The sequence below is a fragment of the Salvia splendens genome, chromosome 1 (assembly GCF_004379255.2).
Source record: "Salvia splendens isolate huo1 chromosome 1, SspV2, whole genome shotgun sequence".
NCBI lineage: Eukaryota > Viridiplantae > Streptophyta > Magnoliopsida > Lamiales > Lamiaceae > Salvia > Salvia splendens.
The window spans coordinates 44362450-44389470 of NC_056032.1; the positions used below are offsets into that span (position 1 = coordinate 44362450).

The window sequence follows — 27021 nt, forward strand, 5'->3', positions numbered from 1 at the left end:
TAAGTTGTACCTTTATTATTACTCTTTCCGTCCCATTGAATATATCCACATTTCCTTTTTTAATTATAACACTTAACATGTTCACTTGTCATATTTGAAAATAAATTTCTCTCTCCTTTTTCTTTATTAAAATATTCAATCATCTTTTACATTTTATTTTATCATAATCGACTAATCCACCTAAAATCATGTGTCACACAAAAATATGAATATTTTAAATGAAACGGAGCGAGTACTATATTTTTTTTCTAATAATTTCACATGCAAAGATCAAAATGAAAGTAACAAAGAAAATAATTTCACGGAATTACAGATATGGAAGTGGACAAAATAATTAATCGCCACGTCATCACATTAAATATTCGTACCAACTACCAAACGGCGTACCATTAAGAGGAAACTTTAGGCTCGGCTCGGCTCGGCCCGGCTCTGAAGCCTTAAAGCATGCATGAATTTTAAATGAATTTTAATATTATGGAAATGTTATTGTTTAATTGAATTTTAAATTAATTGTGCTCGTCCTTGCGGAAGAGCACAGTTGTGGGTGTTGTGCTCTTGCCAGAGAGCAGGCATGAATAGTACCGCCAGGACCCACAACCGTGCCGCTGGCAAGAGCACGGTTGTGGATGCTCTTAGTTGATTCCAAGAGCCATATGTGATATGTCCCATTTCAAGCGTGAAGAGCCTAAAATTGATTTATCTCTGATTATTCATAATCTTTTATACTACTACTAGGTACACAATTTATTTTTTCCTATGATACGAATTAGTGATTGCAACATTAGATTCAGATAAAATTAAAATCTAAATTATTCGAATGATATCGTTTTGTTATGATAAATTTAATCAACACATCTTCTAGACATTTGTGGGGTATATCTTGATATCAAGAAGGTTTCATGGATATTAATTTTTACTTGAAAACTAGTTAAAATTTTGGTAGTCTAATTATTATTATTACTACTGTTGGAATCGTACACATCGGTTTGTTTTGAAATATTAAAAGTATCCAATTATATTATGTTTAAAATATGTACATATGCATCCATTGTTCGATACTTTGATACTACTAATTCTAAAAATGTTTGCAGAAATATATTTTAACGTAGTTCTTAATTCTTATATTGTCTATTGGATTGGTTAGCCTTGTAATCATATGATATTTTAATTAGATAATTTTTATTTTTCGAAAAATAAAAATTAACATAGAATAAGTGTTCAATTAATTAGTAGTAGCTATTACTCAAAGAAAATCTTAAATAATTCGAGGGGTTGTAAAAGCATGGTTTATGCATAATTACTTTCAACTTACTCCAAATTCTAAAGATTTTTTTTGGGTGTCATAAAACATTCGCACAACCCACCCTAAATCTCTATCAAACTTCTGTTATTCATTTACAAACTACCACAATAAACATCTCAAATTCAGCTAAAAAAATCAATAATTCAAGTATAAAATTTCAATCACAACTATTCTTTTAAACTTATTAATCATTATTTTTATTAATCTTAAATTTAATATATTTATTAAAATTATAGTCGTATTTTTAATATAAATTAAATTATTAAAAAATAAAAAATTACATAATTTAAATCATGAAAACAACATACTATAAATTGAATCATGATTTGCAACAATTAGCTCGACCAAGGTTTTATGATACTATTGTTTGATTTCGTTCATCGTCAACATGCCTTTTCCTATCTCTATTAGATAAAATTTCAAATCAATTGCTTCCAAATTACTAAGTTCTCCGATATACGTTTTCAAAACTCATGCCACCACACGTCAAAAAAAGTGATTATGACCATCTCCAACCATTTACATCAAATTCAAACTCATTTTTAATATTTGTTACATCAAAAAGTAATTTTTCTCCAATCATTCACACTATATTTAAAAGTTACACCATTTTTTGTATTTATCTCACAAAAAATTTACAATAACACCAAATAGGTTGTTATTCCATTGAAAAACTCAAAAATAGATTTGAATTTAGTGTATGGTTGGAGAAATTGTCTGCACCAAAAATGAGTTTTAGAGCATCTGCAACGGTGGACGGACGGCGCCCGTCCGTCCGTGCCAGCGCCACGGATGAGGTCGTCCGCCGCTGGCACGGCGCTCCTCGATGCATCGAGCACGTCCGTGCCAGCGAGCAGCTGACGTGACGTGCTACGATTGGGCAACAACATAGCCGTTGCCTTTGAATATTATTATTATTTTTAAAAAAATCGGTATTTAATTATAAAAACTGATAAAAAAAATCTAAATCCCAAAAATATGGCCGTTTTTTTGCCCGTTTTTCTGTATTTTTTTTATTTTTTTATTTCCCCCCTCCAAAATTATCTATAAATACATATATTCATCATCCATTTATCACATCAAATCATCTCTCATTCATAATTTTCATACAACCTATCTTCACCTTCATCTCTCACTCAAAACCTCAAATGGATTTCACCCATCTTATGACGGAAGCGGAGCGCGAACAACAAGAATACTACGAACAATATCGTGCCGCTTATGAAGCATATGTCGCGGTGAATACCCCCGCTCCTCCTCCTCCACGAACTAGATCAACTCGCCGCTACATCCATCATGACCGGGAGGGAGCCCACGAAAGACTCGTTGCCGACTATTTTGCCGACCAACCGCGGTTTCCGGCATATTACTTCAGACGCCGTTTTTGCATGTCAAAGCGCTTGTTTACGTGAATTGTCAACACATTGTCCGCACGTGTTGAATTCTTCCAAACAGGTCCAGATGCAGCCGACCGGCAAAGTATCACGCCGTTGCAGAAGTGTACGTGTGCCATCCGACAACTCGCTACTGGGCAAACGACCGACCTCTTCGACGAGTATTTGCATGTCGGTGAGTCCACTGGAATCCTTTGTCTAAAAAATTTGTGCGAGGGCGTTCGTACAGCTTTCGGTGATGAATTCCTTCTGGTACCCACCACCGATGATTGCCAACGGTTGCTTCGTCTTCACGAATCAGTCCATGGCTTTCCCGGAATGCTTGGCAGCATTGGCTGCATGCATTGGAGGTGGAAGAATTGCCCGACTGCTTTGAGGGGGCAACACTTAAGCGGTCACAAAGGCGGCGACCCAACACTTATCTTTGAGGCGGTCGCCGACTACCGCCTATGGATTTGACATGCATATTTCGGCGTTGCCGGATCCAACAACGACTTGAACGTGCTCTATTCTTCACCACTCTTCAATGATGTGATGAATGGTGTAGCACCGACGATCGACTTCACCATTAACGGAAATACATACCACATGGGTTACTATCTCGCCGATGGTATCTACCCAAGGTGGTTGACTTTCGTAAAGACGCTCAGCAACCCGCAAGACCAGAGACAAGTTCTTTTTGCGCAGCGTCAAGAGTCCGCGCGGAAAGACGTCGAAAGAGCCTTTGGGGTCCTTCAAGCCCGATTCAACATTGTGAAGGCCCCGGCTCGGCTGTGGTACTTTAACAATATCGCCGACATCATGTACACGTATTATCTTACACAACATGATTATAGCCGACGAAGGACCGAGGGAGCTAGCTTCTACGACGAGGATGAAGCCGGAAGCTCAACCGCGAGGTCTCCCCCATGACGAGGTCGGCATACGACGGTGGGGGAGAGGCTAGAAACAAGGCACACAATGCGCGATACCCGAACCCACATTGAGCTACAAGAAGACTTAATCAAACACATGTGAGCGAAATTCGGCAACGAGTAGTGTTTTTTTTTTTAATTTTACGAATTTAATTATGTAATTTTTAATTTTTAGGATTTTAATTATGTAATTTTTAAATTTTCAAAGTTCATAATTATGGTTTTTTTTATTTTATTTGTAATTTGTAATATTATTTCGGGTTTTAATGAATTTTAATATCATGGAAATGTTTTTATTTAATTGAATTTTAAATTGAATTGTGCTCGTCCTTGCGGAAGAGCACAACTGTGGGTGTTGTGCTCTTGCCGAAGAGTAGGCAGAAAACCGTGCTCGCTGGCAAGAGCAAGATTGTGGGTGCTCTTAGTGTATAATTGGAGATGTTCTTAGAAATGCTTTTATAGATTATGTTGGAGTGGCAATTAGGGCTTTTAGTTGATTCAAATTTTTTGAAAATATAGTATTACATATTCCATTGTTCAATTATAATTGAGTTGTAGTATTTTTTTTAACAATTTCATTATAATTAAATTAATCCTTTACAACCAAAATGAATATATTTAAATTTGAAAGGTTGAAAAAGTAAATTTAAACTCATCAGCTATTCCCACAATTAAACCCCATACCAACTTCCACGCTCCGTCCCTTCCTATGGCTTCCGCCACCGTCGATTCCGCCGCCACCGCCACCGCCACCGCAAGCACTACAGACGGCGGATTACTCCGATTGGATTCAATTCCCACTGTGGATCTCCGCCTCCTCTCCCAATCGGAGCTCTATTCCCTCTCCCGCTGCTCCTCCGCCGCCGCCGACCCCAACTGCCGCGACGACGTTGTCATCCCAATCATTGACCGCTCCGTATTCAACGAGTCCGCCGGCTCCAGAAAGCAGACCTACTCCCGCCTCCGCCTCGCCCCCACGGATTCCTCGTCCCCCGCCACTCCTCGCTCCCGCACGCCCCATCTCCGCTCCCCCGCCGCCGCCTATGGCTCCATCAACACTAAAACCGATCCGGAAAACGTCGAGAATCACCAAATCATCAATCTCCTGAAGCAATTCTTCGTCGCGGACATGGATCCCGCCGATTTATTCCCGGTGAAAATAGAATACCTAAATTCGCTGCAGCCGCAGCAATTATCATCCCCGCCGTCTCCGCCCCCGGCTAATATCTCCTCTATTGGAGTCAAACGGAAGCGCGGCCGGCCCCGCAAGGCCGTGGAAGTTAGTGTAATTGACGGCAGCTATGCGGATACGTTGCAATTGCCAATGCCATCGCTGAGTGAATTCATTCCGCGTGACAATGCGGAGGATAAAGACAGAGAAGTGTTGAATAGCGACGGAGTGGCCGTGGATTTGGCGGCGTTGGGCGCCTCGGAGCATCCTTATCGGGAGGAGATTCGGCAGAGGACCGATGGAATGCGAACAGAAGAGGAATTGTTAGGGTTTTTGACGGGATTGAATGGAAGGTGGGGAAGTAGGAGGAAGAAGAAGAGGATTGTTGATGCTAATGAGTTCGGATCGAAGCTGCCGGTTGGTTGGAAGCTTTCGCTCTCCGTGAAGAAGAAAAATGGCAATGTATGGCTCTATTGCCGTCGCTACATAAGGTTCCCCTATCTTTATTTATTTACATTGCATTTCTATGTGTTGTGCTTTCCTATTAACTGGATTTATGAAGGAAAAAGTGATATCATCATAGTAAATTTTGTTGTTAATGGCCTTACTACGAATCTGGGGAAACTGTCAGTATTATTTGATTCACGTGATCGTCTTACTGTCTTTCCACTTCTAGAAACTTCCATCACCAATGTTGTGAAATTCATGACATTTGCAGAGAGTGAGGGAGGTATTTCATATACTATTTGATTCTAGGCTTGTTGCATCCTATAAATGGATCAGAAAAGACTTGCCACAGTAACATGTGGTTCTTTTTGGGGAGCATTGATTGGAATATTAGACATTGTTAAGACTTACTATGCAATTTTATGAAGCTTACATTGCATTTGTAAATTTAGGTGTGTTGAAGATAAACTCATATGATTCCTTTGTTGATTGATGATACTCTTTTTTGGGATGTTAAGTTATTAGTTTTATGGTCTCAGTAATTTAGGAACTAATTTATTGACATCTGACTGTACCTTCTGTTCAAGTTCTCTCAGAAAAGTCATTTTTCAATAATTTTTTTCACATACTTCAAACCTTTATAGTGGTGTGACCTACCCATGCTTAGTATGACAGGTTTACTGTGGCACTACCAACCTGTTTGCTTGAAGTGGCAATTCATTTTAAAAATTCTACTATGATTTAACTAAAACCATTTAAATCAATTTCCTTTTTCATGTTCTTATTGAGTAAGTTTATCATATGTTGTTCATTTCAGCCCCAGTGGACTGCATTTTGTTACATGCAAGGGGGTATCATCATATTTGCTCTCTCTTCATGGCATGCAAGATACAAATCGATGCACCTTTGTCCAATATAATGACATCGTGAATGATGCTGATAAATTGACTACCGTCCCAGTAAGTTATCTGTTTTTCTTCCTTTTATCTGTCCGTCTATCTTCTCTCGTTATAAATTTGTTCACGGTGGACGTGACTAATTTTGCAGCTTGTTGTACAAGATGATTATGAAATTGAAACCTTCTCCCATGCACCATCACCTCCTTTGGATTTGGTAACTGCTAATCCTGAAACCCAAGTTACATTAAATGTGGGGAATGCTTCAGAGGATAGAATAGGAGAGAGTCTATGTTGCCACAAGTGCAATATAACTTTCAAAGACAAAGATGAATTCTTGAACCACCAATCATCGCTTCACCGGAAAAACAGAAACAAAAACATTGTTCGCATTACTGATGGAGTGATTATCAAGGATGGAAAATATGAGTGCCAATTCTGTCACAAGACATTTAGTGAAAGACATCGATACAATGGTCATGTTGGTACCCATGTGAGATTCCAACCTAAGATGGTTGGAGAGTTTTCTCAGTCTGTTTATCCCACTTCTGTCAATGTATATCCTACTCAAGATAATGCAGTGGAAGGATCATCAAAGTCTAATAATGCTATGGATGTTTGTAACAGTATCACAAATAATGGGCCAACTATTTACTCAAATCATGATAAAATTGATGGCCATTTCGGAGAGTTAGAAGATGGTAGTCGAAACATTAGAGGGATGGATAGAGCTACTGATACAGTCACTGAAACAAATCATTCGTCAGTTCTGGAGGTTCTCTTTACCAGCAATGAGAATAAAAGTTCGCATAACGACGCAGGCCTGAACGATTCTGCTGCTGAAATCAATAAAGATGGTTCCATGATGCAAGGGGGAATGATGATGGAATCAACTTTGTCCCAAAATGGCGCTGCAGATAGTGATATGACTGTCAGTGTGATTGAGAATTCTGTATCTACCGATAACCCCATGCAAAGTATGGCATCTGAATGTTTATTAGATTCTAATGATCATACGGAAGAATGTCCGGTGGGGAATGATAATCAGCATAGAAGAAATGATAGCAATCAACAAACAATGGAGCTCAACTTTGATTCTCAGAATCTTGGATTGAATGAATCTGTATTCTCTCTTTTTGGGACTCAAGGTCAAGGACAGCAGGAGAAGGATTTAGCAGTTAGTAAGAGTGATTTGGAAATCTTGCCTTGTAAGGACATTGCTACCACCGAGAGTGTAACTTCTGGACAAGAGGCATCTAAACTTGAGAAAGGTCCTAACATCAGTATGCCCATAGCTGATAATGGAAAAGCATGTAAAGAAGACAATGTTCCCTGCTCTGCAGTTACATGTAAAGTTGGTGATACACTTGGTTTCAGTAAATGTGAGAATGACAGTTCCAAGGCGAATAATGAAGGTGCGAACATGCATGAGGAACTGCAATATGGAATGGATTCAGTTATTCAGACTTGGAATACGCAAGAAAATGCGACCAATAAAGATGTCTCTGAGGTGTTCACTCATCTTTTGGACGTGCCAGGGGTGCACGGCATGTCTGAAAGTCAGTTAGCAGCTGCTAATGATAAAGACACATATCATTATGAAAATAATGATGGTAGGGTTTGTGGAAGGGAGACAAAAATGCCCGAATTTGATTGTCTCCAAAATTTTGGGAGTGGTCAAACTAGTGACCTTTTCAGCAGCAGCTCTGCTATAGTAAGTTCCAATTCCATTACAGGAGCCAACCAGGATACAAGACTTGGAGTGTGCTCTCCTTTTATATCTACAACTGATGAGCAGTTATCTGCAGAAGATAATATGATTACGATGTTCAATGATGCTATGAAAGAGCACAGACAGGATCCATCTGAAGGTATATTACTCAATCAGTCTGGTATTTCAGAAGTATCAAATGGGGCATTTTCATCCGATAAGGTTTACACTACTGCTAATCCTTCTGAACTCAATGGAATCAAGATTGCTGGTAAGCATGAGCTAAGCCTTTCTTTTGGTAGTCTTCAGACAGATATGTGTGCAGAGTCGAATAGGGTTAAACAGGAAAGCTATCGAGGAAATAGCTTTAACATCGAGCCCGTTGGCCTTAAAACATATGGCAATCCAACTCGTTCAAGTATCCTGAGTAGTAACATAGCTGCTGACATGGAACAAGCCAGACCTTTTGGATATTCTAATATATCCTTCAATGACACAACAAATGAACCTGGCAATAGTTTTAACGTGGTTCAGGGGGAAAGGGACTGGGACGGGACCAGAGGAAACGAGGTAAGAACTTCTAGCCAGAACTTTATGGGTGCTTTTGGGAATAGCAGCTTGCCAACCAGTGAGTGTGCTGCAGCTGATGGTTCTTGGAGAAATGGTCCTGCTAATTTGTTTGGAGGTTGTTATGATGCTAATTCAGCCCCACACATTCAATCTTCTAGCTTTTTTCCAACTTTTGGCCTTGCACCAACTATGGTACCTTCAGAAATCTTTATTCTGTGATATTAGATGGACTCATTAACAGTAATGGAAATCTTTCTTGTTTTGCTATGCTCATGCTTTTGTCAACTTGCTTTCTGTGAAGGGGCAAGAAAGCTCATTTGGTGTGGATCACAACTACGGTATTCAAAGTGACATGATGAGGCCAGCTAGAGCCCAACCCGTCGAATACAGTTTCATGAGTGAGCAACGTGTAAACTCGTTACCTGGAGAAGCCAAGAATTTTCCATATGGTACAAATATGGAACAAGAGATGGATCCCTCATTTTGGTTGGGAAAGGATGCTTTAACGCCAAATGCATCCCGTATTAGTCAGGCTACGCCCATTTGCGTTTGGTGCAGAAACGTATTCTTGAACGAGCACGTTGAAGCAGGAGTACAGACAGGTGCTATTGGCACTATCTGCCCATCTTGCAGTTCGAGAATCCCGGGACATTTCAATATGCTGTAGACTGTAGTGCACCCCGATCTCCCTTCCAGCGCCGCCTTCCTCAGATGAATTCTTTTGCAACTCCAAGAATATCTATGACAATAGGTAACCCATTCGTTGCAGGATTATTACAGAAAGATTTTTGGAATTATGGTTAGTTTTAGAATGAATCAGTAGATATGGCTGTACATGTGTTTTTTTTGACAGATTGTAGATGTTCTTTTTATCAATTCAATTCATAAACTTCTTTTTCAATCTTAGGTCATATCTAATTTTTAGGTTGTTCCGTTATTAGTTATTTATTTCTCCTTTTGACAAAATTCAGCACAATTAAATTTTTTTTACTTCTCATTTAACTCTCCTATTTCATTATTTTGCCTACGTTTAAAGTATCTATTTATGTTATTCTTTTTATACTTTATTTGCACTCTATTTTTCTCATTAATAAACATTCACCAGATCAAATGTCCAATTGACGAAACTAGTATAGTACTTCCTTTGTCCACCATTACTTGTCACTAGTTTATTTTTTAGTTTGTTCGTCAATATTTGTTACACTCATTATTTTACTAGTACTATTACTATTGTTAATGAACTCTACATCTCACTAATTCATTTTTTCTTATATTATATTGTAAAAGTAGGATTTACATCACTAACTTTATCAATTTACTTTTAATTATACCGTCCCTTAACTACTATTTGAGGGCCCCACTGTCCTTTTTTCCTCCATCCCTTAACTAAGGTCATCCACAACGTTGTTCCTATACCGTTCCTTAAACTACTATTTGAGGGCCCACTGTACTATTTTACTCCATTCCTTAACTACGGAACGGAACCTGCAACCCTCCGTTCCTTAACCGTTCCTTAAATTACTATTCATTCAATTTCATTTTTTATTTTTATTTCCAACTCAATTCAATTAAAACAAACACGATTTATTAAATAACAAACACACTTTATTAAAAAACACACATTAAAAAAAGTACAACTAAAACTTAAAAAAATAAAAACCACACAATTAAAAACCTAAAAAAATAAAAAACACACAATAAAAAACACACAATTAAACGTGGGAAAATTAAAAAACTACTCCGCCGGCGAATCATCCTCCGGAGGCGGTCGAGGTTTAGGGGGAGTCTGAAGGTCAAGTTGTGCTGCCATAGCAACAATTCCGTTCCACCAGGCCGTGAATTGGGCGTACGAGAAGCGGGAAGTGTCCGCCATTGTGGCGGTGATGTACGCCACCATAAGTGTGTCCGAGCGTCCCCGCGAGCCCGATCCCGAGGCCGGCTGGCTTGATTCGCCTCTGCCCTTCCTCGCTCTAGCCGCCTTCGCCGCCTTCGTCCCTTGCGGCCGACGGCGCCCACGGCTGGATCCGCCGTATTCGTCGGGCGTTGGATACCCCGTACTCCCAAACACCTGCGGTTCACCCTCGCTGGCCTCACCGGTGTCACCAGACGAGTAGTTGCCGGTCGCCGTGTGCTTCGTGCGCTTTGAGGTTGAGCCCGAGCTGGAGCGGACACCGCCGGTCCACCTTTCCTCGTCCTTGACGAGCTGCCAAATATCAACATATTTGTATTGGTTACCGGTGTCCAGGTGGAAGGCGCGCAAAGCCGCCCTCAGAATGTCGGTGCCAGAAGCTCCGCTTTGGAATTGCGCCGCTTCTTGCGAGTAGATGCCGCAGAATTTTTTTACCTTTACGTCGACTCGGCGAAAGTGAGCACGGAGCATTGTATATTTGCGCTTCCGGGCCCCTTTCGGCTAAGTCTGGTGGTAGACATCACGTACCTTTTCCCAGAAGCACTTGGCGGCTTGTTGATTCCCGACGATGGGATCGTACGAGACGGTGAGCCAGGCGTTGTACACCGCCTTTGTTTCTTCGTTGCTGTACGGATGCCGGCCCAGATCCTCCGGTTCATCCTCCTGTTCCTCCTCCTCCTCGGCCGCCTCAGACGCAGCCCTGGAGCTTCCACCGCCTCGGCTCCTCCCTGGGTGGGTGCAACGGGGATATCCTCCCGAATCTGGGACAATCCTTGCGAAGGCCGTGAGGCAGAGGGTCGAGCGTATGCATCCACATCGAAAGTGGGTGGTTGGTACCCACCCGGCGTCGCCGACCCCTGGGTGCCCGGCGTCGACGAATTGGAACCACCAAGTGTATTGTACATGGTCTCCTAATCGCCGAACGCGTTGAGATCCCACCCACCGGAGCCGCCACCGCCGTAGTTGCCGTCGCCGGACATTTTGTGAAGAGATTGAATATGAAAATTGGAGAGGAAATGAAGTTGATTTAGGAAGAATAGATGTGTAGTTGTGTGTGAAATGAGGATGAAGTAGTAGGAGTATTTATAGAATAAGAAAATAAAAATAAAAATTAAAAAAAATGAAAAATGTTAAAAAAACGGTAATATTACCGTTAAATTTTTTTTAAAAAAAAAATCGATTTTTTTTTAAAAAAAATGAATTATTGCGTCAGCAAGTGACGACGCCCACTCGTGGACCGGCGAGTGGGCGTCACGCACGACGCGGGGAGAAGCCACGTCGCCGAAGCGCGTGGCGGCGCAGACCGTGCCGCGGGTCGTGCCGTTGGCACCCGGCACGGTTTGGGAACGGTTTGGCATCGGAACGGAGGCTGCAACGCGTGCCGCCGCGGTTTCGTTCCGGCAGAACGGCCGGCGGAACGCCGACGGCCCGCGTTGCGGATGCCCTAAGGGACGGAACCTGCAACGCTCCGTCTCTTAATCGTCCCTTAATTACTATTCATTCAATTTCATTTTTTATTTTTTTTCCAACCCAATTCAATTTAAACAAACAAAATTCATTAAAATTAAAACAACATTACAACATAAAATAAAAATACAACTGAAAATTTAAAAAAAACATAATTAAAATCTTAAAAAAATAAAAATGACCTAATTTAAAATATAATTTTATATGAACATACTTGAATGTTTCACTATCGATGTGAGACAAAATCATTCTTGGATATCTCTATAAAAGAGAAACAACCAAGAATGATTTTGTCCCACATCGAAAGTGAAACATAAAACATTCAAGGATGTCTCTATAAAAGAAGAATAACCAAGAATGATTTTATCCCACATCGAAAGTGAAACATAAAACATTCAAGGTTGTCTTTAATAAAGAGAAGCAACTAAGAATGACTTTGTCCCAACACTCAAGGTTGTCTCTATAAAAGAGAAGCAACCAAGAATGACAGTGTCCCACATCGAAAGTGGAACATAAAACATTCAAGGTTGTCTCTATAAAAGAGAAGCAACCAAGAATGACTTTGTCCCACATCGAATGTGGAACATGAAACATTCAAGTCCGTCTCTATAAAAGACAGGCAACCAAGAATGACTTTTGTCCCACATCGAAAGTGGAACATAAAACATTCAAGGTTGTCTCTATAAAAGAGAAGCAACCAAGAATGAGTTTCATAAATTCGCAAGCCCATCAAATATATGTGGGCTATTACAAATTTCTTGTATTTAATTATTTGTAAAAATTGATTTAAAATATAAAAACAATTTTTATAAATAAAAGTATTTTTTTAAAATTCGATTTTTTATAAAAAATTGATTTATTGCGTCAGCACGTGACGAAGCCCACTCGCAGGCCGGCGAGTGGGCGTCACGCACGACGCCGGGTCGCGCCACGTCGCCTAGGCGCGTGGCGAGACGGCCCGTCGCTTGTCTCGGCGGCACGGGATGCAGGACGGGGTGCGGGACAGGACGGGACGGGACGGCGAGCTGCAACGCGTCGCGCGACGGACCCGTCTCTCCTGGACGGGTCGCAGGACGCCGGCGCGAACAAATGAAAAAATAAGTTACTACTATATTTTAAAAAATTAGAGAATCAGTTGACCCACATGGTACATTATAACAACCATAATATATGATATTTTATTTCCATTGTATAAGAAGTTGACACGTGACTGCCAATAGTATTTCCATTTCATTAATTTAATTCCCCCCTAATGATAACGGATATTTGAAAGTTCTAACATCTAAAATATCTAAAAAATAAAAAGAGAAAATGACAAAATATTAAAATAGGTAGCGATAGCGAAGACGAAGAGAGGTAGAAAGAAGGCGAAAAGCTGAAACCAAGGTGTTAGATTCTAAAACGCGCCGAGTTCCTTCTTCACCACCACTTCCCCCCGTCTTCTGCCTCCTCAAATCGGTTCTCCAAACCCTGATTTATTCGATTAATCAATTCAGAAAATGGAGGATCTGCACCGGATTCTCGAGCTTGCTGGACTGACGGTGTTTCTTCTCATCGGGAGGCTAACCTGCGCCGACGCCGATAGGGCTCCGTCGCGGCCCCTGTGTGTGTTAGACTCCCTCAAAGACTCGTTCTTCGCTCCCCGGAGCGATGTCTGTTACATTAGTCGCGACCGATTTTCTCACCCTGTCGGCGTGATTGAGGTATAATCATATTCAATTTTTGTTTATTTTGGGGGTTTATGTGAAATTGTTTTCTGCGTATACGCAATTGAATTGTTCTGAGAAGTTTATGTGAGATACAGTGTTTATTTTCGCGGTCACCGGTTGATCACTGAGGACCGCCGAAGCTCTTTGATTTGTGGGATAGAGTTTGTGAATTTAGTGAAGAAAGCTGAAACCTTTTTCATAGGAATTTTTAGCTCTTGCTCTAGTTTATTTGACTGAGTGATTTAAGAATATTTGGAGGATTTACCACGATCCAGTTTTTTGGTGCATTTGATTTTGATATGCGATTATAACTTCATATATAATACATTAATTTATAGTAGTAGGTAGCTGCGTCTTGAATTGATAAGTATGTGCATAGCAATACTATATGAAGGTTTAATGGTGTTAAGAAAGAACTAGCATCTAGATTCATGTGAAGTTTATCACTTGAGAATAGTGAAGGGTTGAAGAAGATGAATGTTTAGTTTGGAAATTTCACTTGCAAAGAAACTTTTGTGTTCTTGGGGTGTGTGCTATATCACTAGTATGGAGAATATATGTCACGAACGATCCGTTGATCCCTTTACTTGAGAATATAACAAAGAATTGCATTTCTAGTTTCACAGCATAGACTTAGCATGTCTGCAAGTATTTGATGCATCTTGAAAATCCATTTTAGTCCCTTACTCCCTTTATCCCAAATGTAAATGATGTTCTGTCATAGTCTGTGTGTGCGTGCACGTGTGCATGGTGCTCTTTTTGTTTCCATTAAATGTCTATTGGGGATGGAGACTGCTATTTTTCATTTTGATCTTAACTCAACTGCTTGAGTTGGTGTATGCTTGTATTTCTCGTTTATTAAGGGCCCTGTAACAATGAATTCCACTTTGAAGGGGAATGAGGTTGCATTGCAGAAGGCACTGCATATGGTCCACAAAAACGAAAATGACTATGCTTCTGTCCTCTTTTACTCGGCTAGGTGTCCTTTCTCTGGAACATTTAGGCCAAAGCTTTCCGTTTTGTCTTCGATATATCCTTCAATCCCTCACTTTGCAATCGAAGAATCATCAGTCAGGCCAAGGTTAGATTATCAGCACCTTCATTCTTATGTTCCTTTTGACATTCTAGGACGACTAATTTAAAAGAAAATTATGTCTATTTTCAGCATTCTGTCAAAATATGGAGTTTACGGGTTTCCAACCTTGATACTTCTAAACTCTACCATGCGCATGCGATATCAGGGCTCTCGCACTATGGAATCTCTAATCGCTTTTTATGGTGATGTTACGGGTAAGGTTATCAAAGAGTTCTCTAATATTGTCTATATAAATCTAGTTAGCTTGGAGAATTGAACCTTGAAACCCTGTCTCAAAAATTCAGGCTTGAAGACATCATTTACTGATCCAGTGTATCTGGATAAGATTGGATGTTCAGGATCCGACGAAAGGCACAACAATCACCAGGAAACATGCCCTTTCCCTTGGGCCCGATCACCCGAGAATTTGCTGCAGCAGGAAACATATTTGGCCTTAGCTACCATTTTTGTGATCATGAGGTTGCTTTACTGCACTTTCCCAACATTACACAGGTACGGTCAGTTGGCTTGGAGGAGGTACATCATAAACGCGAGCTTCAGTAACTTGTGGGAGCATTCTGTAGTCCACATCAATCGACTCTTACAGCTGTTCAAATCTCTGAATGAGCCCGGCAAGAAAAGCAATCTGCAAGAAGGAGCTAAAAACGCCAAAGCTTGGGCATCCAAGTCTCTAGCAACTGTCTCGTTCGGGGATGCTAGCTCAAGCCATAGCAATGCTCAGTAATCTCCACTGACCTCCGTCTATGTATATTTCTTGATAGCAGCTTTTCAAGCAGACGAAGATGTCTCATAGTATCACCGGAATTTGAGCTACATGCCTGAACAAGGTCTTTACTGGACTAAGCCCCAATTAAGCCTTGTAATCAGGGACAACAACAACAACGTGGTACCCTCACAACCATAATCGAGGTTCAGTGCTTGCTGATGTTGGCTCGCGCATCTATTCTTTATCGAATTCTTTAGGTAGGTGTTTCAGGCACTGCACGGCGCCACATCTCTCATGTTCTTGTAACCTAGTGCTGATTTTGTTTCACCAACCCTGAAGAATTGTTATATCTTTACCTTCAATTTGTGTAGCTTCCTTTATTTTTGCAGCATCAAGTTTCGATTCCATCTTGTTGTATTCTTTCAATTTTTTTAGTTTCTCTTTAGATGAACGAAGATGGAGGAAGTAGTGAATATTGATGTGAGGTGGTGGATATGGAGGGATTAAGTTTTTTATTTATATATTTTTGTATTTTAGGTAATACTAAGATACTCAAAATTTGAATCAATTTCCAGCATAAATTCGAGAGAATAAGATATCATAATCATCTTGCCAAATTGGTGAATTTTGACTAATACCAACTATATATTCTAAATTCGCTCTTTTGAAATTTATTCCAAAAATATCAATATAATTGTCAACCCAATTGGTATCGGATTAAAGCTATAGACATAACGAATCATATCTTGCTATATTTAAAAACGAAAAGTAGCAACAATTATCTCATTAATAAAGCAGAATCATCTTTTCATAAATACAAATTTTACGTAAAGTCAGATTATAACCTTTTATACATAGCTTTGTCGGTTTTAGTATTTTGCACCTTTTGCTAGTGTTTCCGTTTCATTCCATATGTTCAATTCGATTTCAAGAAATGATAAAAGCATTTAATTGTGTGATTAATTGGCTTAATTTCTAATTTCCTTCTGTTTGATACTCATAAAATAAGATATTTTAAGTGTGATAGAAGGAGTATTTATTTTTATTATTATTACTATTAAACTCTAAAATACAATATTATTATTCGAAAATAAATTAAACATAATGTCGATATATTTTGTGATGAGTCGTCGATGACAAATCACTGAATCAGCAATAAATTACTTAGATCGGAAAGCGCATGCGCCAAAACGCGACTAAGGCCAAAGAGTCAGTTTAACATTTGGATCCAACGGCTGTGGGCGCGCTCAATCTCAGAAACCAACGGCTGAGATGAATTACCTAGTTTTTCTCTCTTGAGCTCGAGAAATACAGTTACCACCGCCACAAAGTCGTCTCTTTGTAGAGAGAGAAGATCGTGCAATTCGCTTTGTCCACGCTAGAGTCTAGAGAGAGAGAGAGAGATGGAGAAGGAGAGAGAGCAGCAAGTTTACTTGGCCAGGCTCGCTGAGCAAGCTGAGAGATACGATGGTAAACTTCTCGCGCTTGTTTTCTTTTATTTTTGATAGTGTTTTTGAAGTAGAAATGTTGTCTGTTGTTTTGATGGATCGTTATGCTATTTTTGTCGCGGTTTCAGCGTGTGATTGTTTCGGTCAATTTCCGATCTGAGTCATTTCTGTTATGTTAAGCCAATTCTGATGATTTTTTAGTTGATTTTGATTGGGGATTCTGGTTTGTTGTTGATTTTATCGGTGTGATTTAGAGTAGACGAGCTCTATTTGTTTATTTATTGTAATAAAATGATGTTTGCTATTTCACACTAGTGGGGAAAACTGCTATTGGTTAGTTTATTTCGTGGATGGGCAGTGATCTACTGGGATTTTTTCTTAGATTGACAAAGTCATTTCGTTTGAGGTGTATAGATAGCAGGTATACAAATATATATGAAAGGAATTTGAGATTAATGTATTGTCAAAGGAAGTTTTGAGTTGTAGACATATTTAGATTTAGTGTTATGGTAGGTTATCAGAGGGATTTATAAGGGTGGATGAGTTTTGATTCCTGAACTTGTGTGTATGCTTTTCAACCAAGAGTCTTATTATCAGCCTAGACAGAGAAGAAAATTTAGGTGGCTCATTAAGTAGGATAATAAATATATTGTCACCTTAATTAGCTTTAATGTGGATGTACCTCATTTTGTGTAGAAATGTTGACTCAAAATCTTAGGGCACGGTATTTTATTTCATTTGCATTTTCCAAGTGTTGCTGAACTTCATTTGGTTAAGTTTTTTCTTGCTTGTGTGATGACCATCATGTTTTTTCGCAATTTGTTTTCCAGAAATGGTGGAAGCAATGAAACAAGTTGCGAGATTGGATGTTGAACTGACTGTCGAGGAGAGGAACTTGGTTTCAGTTGGGTACAAGAATGTTATCGGTGCAAGAAGGGCGTCCTGGCGGATCTTATCTTCCATTGAACAAAAAGAGGAAGGTAAGGGGCATGAACAGAATGTGAAGAGAATAAAGAGTTACAGACAACAGGTTGAAGATGAACTCACTAAGATATGCATGGACATACTCGCTGTGATTGATGACCATCTACTTCCATCTTCTACGACAGGAGAGTCATCTGTCTTTTATTATAAAATGTAAGTACATTTTTCCAGGCTTTATGTGTAAAGGGCTATTGAAAAAGAAAAGTGAAAAAGAACCACCATCTCATAAGGTAAATAATGAATATGCAAGTGGTATTCTGGAGCTAATGCCCCCCACCCGAAATTGTCTCTCCTCACTATCAAATCTGACGTCTAAGTAACAACACCCCTACTTTTTGTTTCTCACTAAGCCGACGTTGCTTTCACTTTAATATTGTAATCACTTGGAATTTGGTTATTATTTTGATTAATAGGTTGCTTTTTGCTTAAAATATTTTTTCTAATATGGTAAGGAAAGGAGACTATTACCGCTATCTAGCTGAATTCAAGGGTACAGATGATCGTAAAGAGGCAGCAGACCAGTCACTCAAGGCATACGAAGTTAGTTTTTTAACTTTACCTTTACCTTTGCTATTCAGTAACTGCTAGATAAATAATTCCATTGGAGTCACCAATTCATTTATTTTATGTTTTAATGGGTAGCATAGGTTTTCCTTTTACTTTGTTATATTACATGATTTATAATTTGAGGACTTAATTTTGCGTTTCAGGCTGCCACTAGTGCTGCTTCCACTGACCTTGCTCCTACACATCCCATTAGGCTTGGTTTGGCCCTTAACTTCTCTGTTTTCTACTATGAGATCTTGAATTCCCCTGAGAGGTGTGCATGCTCTCTCTCTCTCTCTCTCTCTCTCTCTCTCTCTCTCTCTCTCTCTCTCTCTCTCTCTCTTCCATGAGTAGATCATTCTATGTTCTAATCCACTAGTAAGCTACTACTTTAAAATGAAAGTTGAGGCAAATTTATTAACCACGAAAAGAACTGAAAAAAATAACATACAAAAAATATGGCTTAAAATCAAACAATTTTAAATGAAACTGGCAATTTAATTAACAGTCGTATGTCATCCTGATTCCTGGAAAGTTATGTAGTCTCATTGCAAAATAAGAAAAATGTTACTAATAGTCTCATTGAAAAATGTTATCACTCCTCATTCCAGATTCCGATGTGCATGCTATATTGCTATGTGCTATTGGTAAACCTAAATCAGTGACTAGAAAGGGCTGAATCAGTGCCTATGATATTAAACACTGTTATGCTTTCACAGATAGTATGGATCATTGTTTCCCTACTGATTGGTTGGTATTAACATGAATATTACCACTGCCAGGGCCTGCCACCTTGCAAAACAAGCCTTTGATGAAGCTATAGCAGAACTCGACAGCCTCAATGAAGAATCCTACAAAGACAGCACTCTCATCATGCAGCTTCTGAGGGACAATCTTACTTTGTGGACCTCAGATCTTCCAGAAGAGGGAGGTATTATCTTTTCTTCCTACACTACCCCCTTAAATTTGTATTGCATTCCATTTTCAAAACTCAAACAACCATGTATGCTCTAGTTTTACAAGTTCGACGAGTTTCAGTTGACCAATTTCATCCCAAGAGGATCATATTCTTATATGATTCTCATCCTCATCTTCACCTTTTTTATATGGATATATGTTTGACTAGAAGATCTTTTTATCAATATTACGTTTGTTTAGATGTAAAGAAAAATATTCTCTCTGTCTCATTCAAGATGTGAACCTTTGCTTTTAAATGTGTTGGTCATCTTGATTGGGACGAGGGTAGTAGAAATTGTCCAACGCGTTTCTCATCGTCATCTCCATCTTGTTTACATGGCGCAGGTGAGCAATCCAAGGGCGATGAGATTCAAGCAGAGGTAAGCTTTGTTGCTTGAGCAACTTTGAAACTAACGTGTTACAGTATGTTTTTTCGAATCACAAATTTCTTGCTTTTGTTTTGGTCTTAACATCACTTGCTTGTTTTTACCAAACTACAGAGATAGCTTGGAAATATGGTGCAAAAGAGAAACGTTGTGGGAATGACTAAAACCTCGTGGTGTTGTTTCATTTTTATCCTGTGATTGTTAACTTGTTTTAAAATGGCAAGATACTAAACTAGTTGCGATCATGATTTGATCCTGTATAAGCTCCTACTGCCATTTTTCTCCTTAATTTCAACTCATCATTATTCCAAGATATTGAATCTTGAATAATCAATTCGATTGAAAAATGTGACATGAAACTGGATTCAGTTCGATTTCTTATCACAAACTTGTTCAAATTTAATTAGTCTGTTAGAAGTAAGGGACGTGAAAGAGAGGTGGTACTAAAGCTCGAGATAAATTTCTAATTTGTAGTTGGGATGCACACTTGAAGAAGAGAGCCAAATAGTACTAGTATATCATTAATTGCCTTAACTTGTCATTTCTCTCTCCGCAAATAAATGTTTCTAATTGAATTTATTCATACTTTTAATGATAATCCATTTTTTAAACCATTTCAATAACTCTTTATTTCCTCAGCACAATTAAAACTGGGTTTTAGGAGTATAATTTCAGTCATTTTTTCCCTCCCAACAATTAGCCATTTAAAATTTTTAAACTGACAGTACATGCCAATGAGGATTATTTTTTGGAAAACAGGTGAGTGCTTTCAGCTTGAAATGCAAAATTTGTACTACTATTACTATTGCAATGATCTATAAGCAATATTATTATCATAATACTCGTTTTTGTCTTATAATCTGTATTTCATGGAAAATTATTGGAAGAAATGTGTCAGCTCATTTTTACAGAATATGAAAATATAAAGTAAACACGGAAATCCATGAGCATTTTGGTGAAGTAAAAAATGCTTGAAACGATATTTTTGTTTCGAATAATCCAAACAACTAGCTTCGATTTTTTTCCAAAAACTAACACGCAAAAGCGAAAAGGATTCATAAATAAAATGGAAATGTAGCAGAGCGAGCGAACCCAAACTTTGAGCAAAAAAGAAGTGGGTTATCTAACGCTTTGACTGAATTTAAATCTATGCCTCCAGAACAAAGCCATCAGGAAATCGATCATCCAAGATGATCTCAGCTCCCTTGCAGCCGAAAGAAGAGGCAATTCTTTCAAAATCTAAAACAAAACAAATGAAAAAAATTGAGATCTAAAATTCCATTCACCATTGCTGAATCGCACGAATGTGGGTGGAGATGTAGTTATTGGAGAGAGAGAGAGAGGTGGGATTATAAAGGGTATTGAATTCTAGGGTTTTGGTGTACAGTGGGCTGGGCCTCATTTGAATGAGTTCCTGGGCCCATTTTGTAACTAATACTTTGATCATTTTAATCTTGAGTTAATAAAACACACTCTACAACAACATTTAATTCTGCTGTATAATGTTCATTTTATCCAAATTGTTTGAAATCGTATTTAGCCCTTACTAAATTTTACGCAAATAAAGTCCAATTGTTGGAGGTTGGAATTTCAGAAAGAAATGAAGAAAAGTTGTGACAAAAAAATTGATTTGGAAATGAAAGAAAATGTTAAAATGGAGAATAGTAAGAATAAGAGAAAAAATAAAATCAAATCTTGCATAAAAATAGTACCTTTTAAGTTAGATTGATATATTGCTTTATTTTAAAAAAGTTAGGAGTACTATATATATTACTGGTATGATTTTTGTATTGAAAGAAACTGTCTCAATATCACTACCAATATTTTTTTGCATTTGCATTTGCATTTGCTCTTACGTACATCCAAACATGGAATAAATAATTGGCAGGAAGAATTGCATTTTTTCTGAATTTAGAGTTTGAGATGATAATTTACTCTAATTCAATTTATTGATGCGGATTATTGTTGCAATTGCACAAAAATGCCGATTATTTGATAGTACTACTTTTATATGAATGAACATTGCTTGCTAAAACCAACTAATATGACATTCGATGCCAATCACTGACTAAAATATTTGGTCGTTTAGTTGTTAATTATTCTTGGATATGCTCGGCTCATTCGATGAAAGATAATTTATACGTATATTGAAATTCAAATATAGGAGAAATGGTAAAACGTGACGCAATATATTCCAATTAGTACTTTCTATTTTCTAAGTTGTGCCGGCTAATTTGGAACTAAGATACTCACTAGATTTCTTGACAATATGAATATGTTAAGAGTCTAGAGTAAAAAACAAAATTTACAATGTGAGTATAATCTTGGATGCCATGCCATGATTCCCTAATAAAAAGTTTTGTATGTAACTACATAAAAAAACAAGACCGTTGCGTCTGTCGTCTGTAATTTGTAATAATATTATACTAATGAGGATATATTTCCTGAAATCACAAATTTGGTGTTTGAACTTAAAATTTAATTACTAGTTAATATCACGAAATTATGTCTTACAGAAGATTTCTCACGAGTTCGATTTTTCCTTAATTGAATTCGATGTGGCCAATCGAAGAATGTAGTTGGACAATTCAGCCAATACAAAAAACGGCATCTGGTGTAAACGACGTCGTTCTGTGCGTTACTTATGATTATAATTTCCTCCCATATTTTGCCGGAATTGCAAATCGTTGAAAATTCACTACACTACATAAAAGTTCATGATTTCTGCGAACACATTTCAAGTTTGTAAAAAATACCAAATTTATGCTAAAGTTTATAGTAATTATTAAGAGCAATACATTTTACCTATAACTAACAAAATAACAGCAGACAAGAATTTCAAATGAAAAACACAATATTAGAAGCCCCTCTCCTCTCTCCATATGTCGATTCACCTTAAACTATCAAACACAATCCACTACTTATAAATATCCCCAAAATGCATAAGCAAATCGAACTCAATATCATCAATTTCTATACTTAGCCAAATCGTATAGCTCTAACAATGGCCAACTCTCCTTCTCACTTCCAAAACGTACCCTCCCTTAATAAACACCATCTATGTTATGTAGTAATATAACAAGAGGGCCACACATGTTTGTTTGTGTTATACAGATTATAGCAGAAGTTGTGGGCACGTATGTTTTCGTATTCGCGGGCCGTGGGGCCGCTCTAGTCTACAGAGAAGACCCAACGGCATTGGCAGCCGCGTTCATCCCTGCACTTGCTTTGATGGCCATGATCTACGCCGTGGGCCACGTCTCCAGGGCCCATTTCAACCCTGCGGTCACTGTTGCGTTTGCAATGGCGCGTAGATTGATTGCCCTTCATCCAAGTAAGTGTCCTACTTCACTTTACCTGTTTCTTCTTTAGCCTGATTATTTATGTGCGATTTACCATATATTATAACTTATGTTCAAGTATAATAAAACACTCAAAAACGAATACAAGTCAACTAATTAAAGTGAGACGAATAGAATAATATTTTAATTGGGTAAGTGAGAAATTGATATAGGAAACTTGATCCCATTTTAAAGCGAGATTGAAATCTATAAGATGTCTTGTGACTTAGTATACTGATTTATGATTTAAATTTCATTAATATTTCTCTAACTCAAATTCGATTTTGCAGGTTCCAATCTATGTGTTGTCTCAATTATTTGGCTCAACACTAGCATCTTTTACACTAAGACTACTATTTAGACACCAAATAAACTTTGTACCAATGCTAACACAATACTCTCCGACTTCAACCTCCGATCTCGAGCCCATTGTGTGGGAATTCATACTCACTTTCATACTAATTTTCACCATTTTCGGAGTTGCTTTAGATGATAGAGCGGTACATTTTTCACCTGCTTTTTTTTTTACTTCGTAATTTTTCAGTCACAAATTATAAATCCTAGATATTAAAATTCTATGAATGACAGAATGGGGCACTATGTGGAGTTGCAATCGGGGGCGCGTTGCTGCTCAACACTCTCATCGGAGGGTAAGCGTGTTGATACCATAATATTCGGAGTTGTGACTACAATGATCTGTATCATCCTCAAGTTTAAATGTTTGTAATAGTAGAGATTAAAGCAAACAAAATACCAATATATAATAGTTTAAAAATTAGGACTCACAATTTCAAAGATGACAAGAACACATAATAAATAAATTGATTAGTGTGAAGGCATGACACTATAATTTTATGTTAGATTCGTATAATTTCGTGACACAATAATTTTATGTCAAACTAACTTGTTCGTGTTCGTGTTTGTTTAAGAGGATTTTCTTAATTTTACAAAAAAAACAATGAGTATGCTTATTTTTTAATGTGTTATTTCCAATATTGTTTTGAAACGGAAAGCAAAGGAAAACAGAATTAATACGAAATCACACCAATAATAATGTAATCATTTTCGTGTAAACAAAATTAAAATTTTAAAATAAATGACCGGAAATAATAATTTGAAATGTTTTAGTGTGTTTTTGCTATAAACTAAACATTAGGGACCTCATTGTATTAACACAATAATTAAATGTATCAAATGTATATGATCTAATGTCATGGGGTCTAAATGGAATTTATCCTAAATTCTGTAATCAAATCCCCAATCTCTCACTTCGAATCACACAATACCAAATTCCACTTTACCGCCACCGCCGACGTAACCTCGCCGTTTTAGCTTAATTTCAACGGTGTTCGTGAAATTTTCTGGTTCGTTCGTATAATTGTTGCGATTTATTTCAATTACTGAATCCGTCTCCATCTTTTCTGAGTTTCAGCTGCCTTTCAGAAATTGAGCAAATCCATATCTGAAAATGATACTACTATCGCATTAATGCAAAATTTGCTGTAAATTTTCAATACTGTGCTCGCCTTTTACTGTTACTTGATTGTCTGGATTGCTGAGGTAGAAAATTTTGATTGATCAAATTTCCAGAGCTAACAGCGTATAGACGAGAGGAGAGAGAAGCTCCGATAAAAAACACAGAAGAAATGGCCGAGAAATTAGCTCCTGAGAAAAGCCACAGCTACATTCAGAATGGTAATCATTTATAGAACAATAAATTTTCTATATAGATATGATGAAGAATGAACTTATGGAATTGCTGGTGTTTAGGGCAAAAGGTGTTCGACTGGGATCAGACGCTGGAAGAGGTGAATATGTACATTGAGCTTCCACCTAATGTTCCGAAGAAGTTATTTCACTGCAAAATTGATTCCAAGCATGTTGAAGTTGGGATCAAAGGGAATACGCCCTATCTTAATGTATGGTTTTGTGCCTTTTTCTTGGAAAATTTGTCCCATTTCTTTCTGTGACTAGTTAGCTTTAATAGATGGCTGAGAATGATTTTGTCTCGTTTCCGTCACTGATGAATTGCAGCACGACCTTGCCTTCCCGGTGAAGACGGATTGTTCCTTTTGGACTCTTGGTATGTTCTTGTGCTCTGTTGTTTTTTACTTAAAAGGAAGATATCAGTTTTATTTTTTTCTAGGAAAAGTTTATGGGATACCACTTTGGTAGATGAGGCTGTGAGTCTACATTGATAAGTCGTTTCTCCCTGGGAAATCATGGCGTAGAATATGGATGAGTATGATAGCTTTGTTGCTTCTTTATTAATTTTTCTTGATAGCTTTAGTGCTGTGGTACAAAGTTAACATAGAACAAAGTATCTTCCAAATTTTAGGGCTTGAGGATTGAATACTTTTTTTGCAAAAAAATATATCTTGAAACATTTGAAGAAGCCATATGTACTATGTAGTTAGTTATGTAGTAACTTCTATTTTATTGAGATGGTTTTTTGCTGTGCATCTTTTTAATAGAAACCAAGAGTTTAAGATTCTATATATCAGTAATCTTTGGAAGAACAAGTGTAAGAACTCAAAAGGAATTTGTAATTATTTAATTGCTCAAGTATAGTTAAATATGGATAACTTTGAATCTACAAATCTGAGAAATCTGACTCCACCAATTATGGAATGCAATGCTAACATTTTCATTTGGACTAAAAGTCTCTGCAATGCTTAGAAATGAATCCTGTGACAACAAGTACATGCCCAAACTTTGACATGCTCATAAAATTGTCTGATGTAACGAAGCTATAGTTCTTGATGTTGGGGGAATTTAATGTGTTCTGGAATGCCCTGCGATTTCCCCTATCGCTATATGTGGCTATGTGCACAAAAGCATGGGCAATGGGTTCAGTTGATTCTCATGCTAAATTAATGTAGTTAACTTTACATGTGTGGATATCATTATATGCTAGTGATTGACTTTGTTTCCTAGTGCGTGACTTTAGCAGTATTTTCAAATTGGTATCTTGCAGAGGACAATATAATGCACATAACCTTGCATAAGAGGGACAAAGGTCAGACATGGTCTTCACCTATAATGGGCCAAGCCCAGTTGGATCCATATGCTGCTGATCTCGAACAGAGGCGTCTCATGCTTCAACGATTTCAAGAAGAGGTAGTACATCTTAATTCTTCACCGAAAACAACCCAGGTTTTATCTTTTGATTGTTTGATAGATGAAAGGTGAATGCTTTGGTAATATTTCAGTTAAAGGACATAACTTGTTTTTCATATATTTCTAGCATGAAATATACTCCATCCGTCCCATAAAAATAGGGACTTTGGGGACGGCACGAGTTTTATTGCAAAATTGGTAAAGTATGAGAGATGTAGAAAGAAAAGATTATTGGAATATTGTTAGTGGGGAATGGGGCCCACCTAATAAGAGAGAGAAACATACCAAAAAAGAAAGATGACTATTTTTGTGGGACAGCCTAAAATGGAAAAAGAAGACTATTTTTATGGGATGGAGGGATTAGGACATACTACTACATATTACTATTTGCACCTGTATGTTCCATATTATAAGACATTTGAGTAATATCTAATTTTCTGTATAGTCATGTCATAGCTAGTTTTCTTAAGTTCCTGATCTATAATAGAAACTTTTATATAGCGAACCTCGTTGCATAAAATCTTCTTTTGTTGGATTCTGAAAGATTTGGTTCCCCATCAACACATATAAGCATATTGTAACGTCTAGAATCTCACATTTGCTTCTCCACTGAAATCTTTTCTGCAGAACCCGGGCTTTGACTTCTCGCAAGCTCAGTTCACTGGGAATTGCCCTGACCCAAAGACCTTCATGGGCGGGATCCGTTCTGGTTGATGCTCATCGGTCTCAAATTCTGTATATGTAGCATAATCCTTATCTGGACACAATCTCATTCCCTCTCACACCCATTGTTCTTGACTTCTTCTCAGATCTGTGTTCGAAGTTATATATTTACTGTGCTGTAGCAATGCTTACGATCGAAGATCTGTATAAGCACTTGTTAAGTTCCCAAATAAAAGCATTGTTCCTCTCTTTCCATATATCAAGATTTATTTGATGAACCTAA

At 38.0% G+C, this 27021-nt stretch overlaps 4 protein-coding genes across 7 annotated transcripts; all 4 read left to right on the forward strand.

The window, feature by feature from the left end:
* Positions 1–4255: 4255 nt before the first annotated feature.
* On the forward strand, positions 4256–9307 carry LOC121754576. 2 transcript variants are annotated; one of them, XM_042149918.1, is made up of 5 exons: positions 4256–5273; positions 6047–6188; positions 6277–8406; positions 8480–8598; positions 8708–8903. In XM_042149918.1, exons 1-5 carry the CDS (start codon positions 4321–4323, stop codon positions 8760–8762), a joined length of 3399 nt encoding a protein of 1132 aa, XP_042005852.1. In that variant the 5' UTR covers positions 4256–4320; the 3' UTR covers positions 8763–8903. The 2 variants fall into 2 exon arrangements, with proteins under 2 accessions (XP_042005852.1, XP_042005850.1); XM_042149916.1 differs by having other exon boundaries at positions 4257–5273; positions 6277–8598; positions 8708–9307.
* Positions 9308–13076: 3769 nt separating this feature from the next.
* On the forward strand, positions 13077–15684 carry LOC121754587 (5'-adenylylsulfate reductase-like 4). 2 transcript variants are annotated; one of them, XM_042149924.1, is made up of 4 exons: positions 13077–13485; positions 14355–14572; positions 14657–14781; positions 14872–15684. In XM_042149924.1, exons 1-4 carry the CDS (start codon positions 13282–13284, stop codon positions 15309–15311), a joined length of 987 nt encoding a protein of 328 aa, XP_042005858.1. In that variant the 5' UTR covers positions 13077–13281; the 3' UTR covers positions 15312–15684. The 2 variants fall into 2 exon arrangements, with proteins under 2 accessions (XP_042005858.1, XP_042005863.1); XM_042149929.1 differs by having other exon boundaries at positions 13079–13485; positions 14385–14572.
* A 910-nt stretch (positions 15685–16594) lies between these two features.
* Positions 16595–19961, forward strand: LOC121754598 (14-3-3 protein 7-like). The gene is made up of 7 exons (XM_042149932.1): positions 16595–16763; positions 17572–17878; positions 18178–18265; positions 18436–18545; positions 19054–19202; positions 19574–19608; positions 19729–19961. The coding sequence occupies exons 1-7, from the start codon at positions 16697–16699 to the stop codon at positions 19732–19734; spliced, it is 762 nt and encodes a 253-aa protein (XP_042005866.1). The 5' UTR covers positions 16595–16696; the 3' UTR covers positions 19735–19961.
* Positions 19962–24183: 4222 nt separating this feature from the next.
* On the forward strand, positions 24184–26995 carry LOC121754615 (nudC domain-containing protein 2-like). Of its 2 annotated transcripts, XM_042149949.1 has the most exons (7): positions 24256–24319; positions 24399–24457; positions 24546–24650; positions 24726–24874; positions 24990–25038; positions 25933–26075; positions 26703–26995. In XM_042149949.1, the coding sequence occupies exons 3-7, from the start codon at positions 24602–24604 to the stop codon at positions 26787–26789; spliced, it is 477 nt and encodes a 158-aa protein (XP_042005883.1). In that variant the 5' UTR covers positions 24256–24319; positions 24399–24457; positions 24546–24601; the 3' UTR covers positions 26790–26995. The 2 variants fall into 2 exon arrangements, with proteins under 2 accessions (XP_042005879.1, XP_042005883.1); XM_042149945.1 differs by lacking the exon at positions 24399–24457 and having other exon boundaries at positions 24184–24319.
* The last annotated feature ends 26 nt before the right edge of the window (positions 26996–27021 follow it).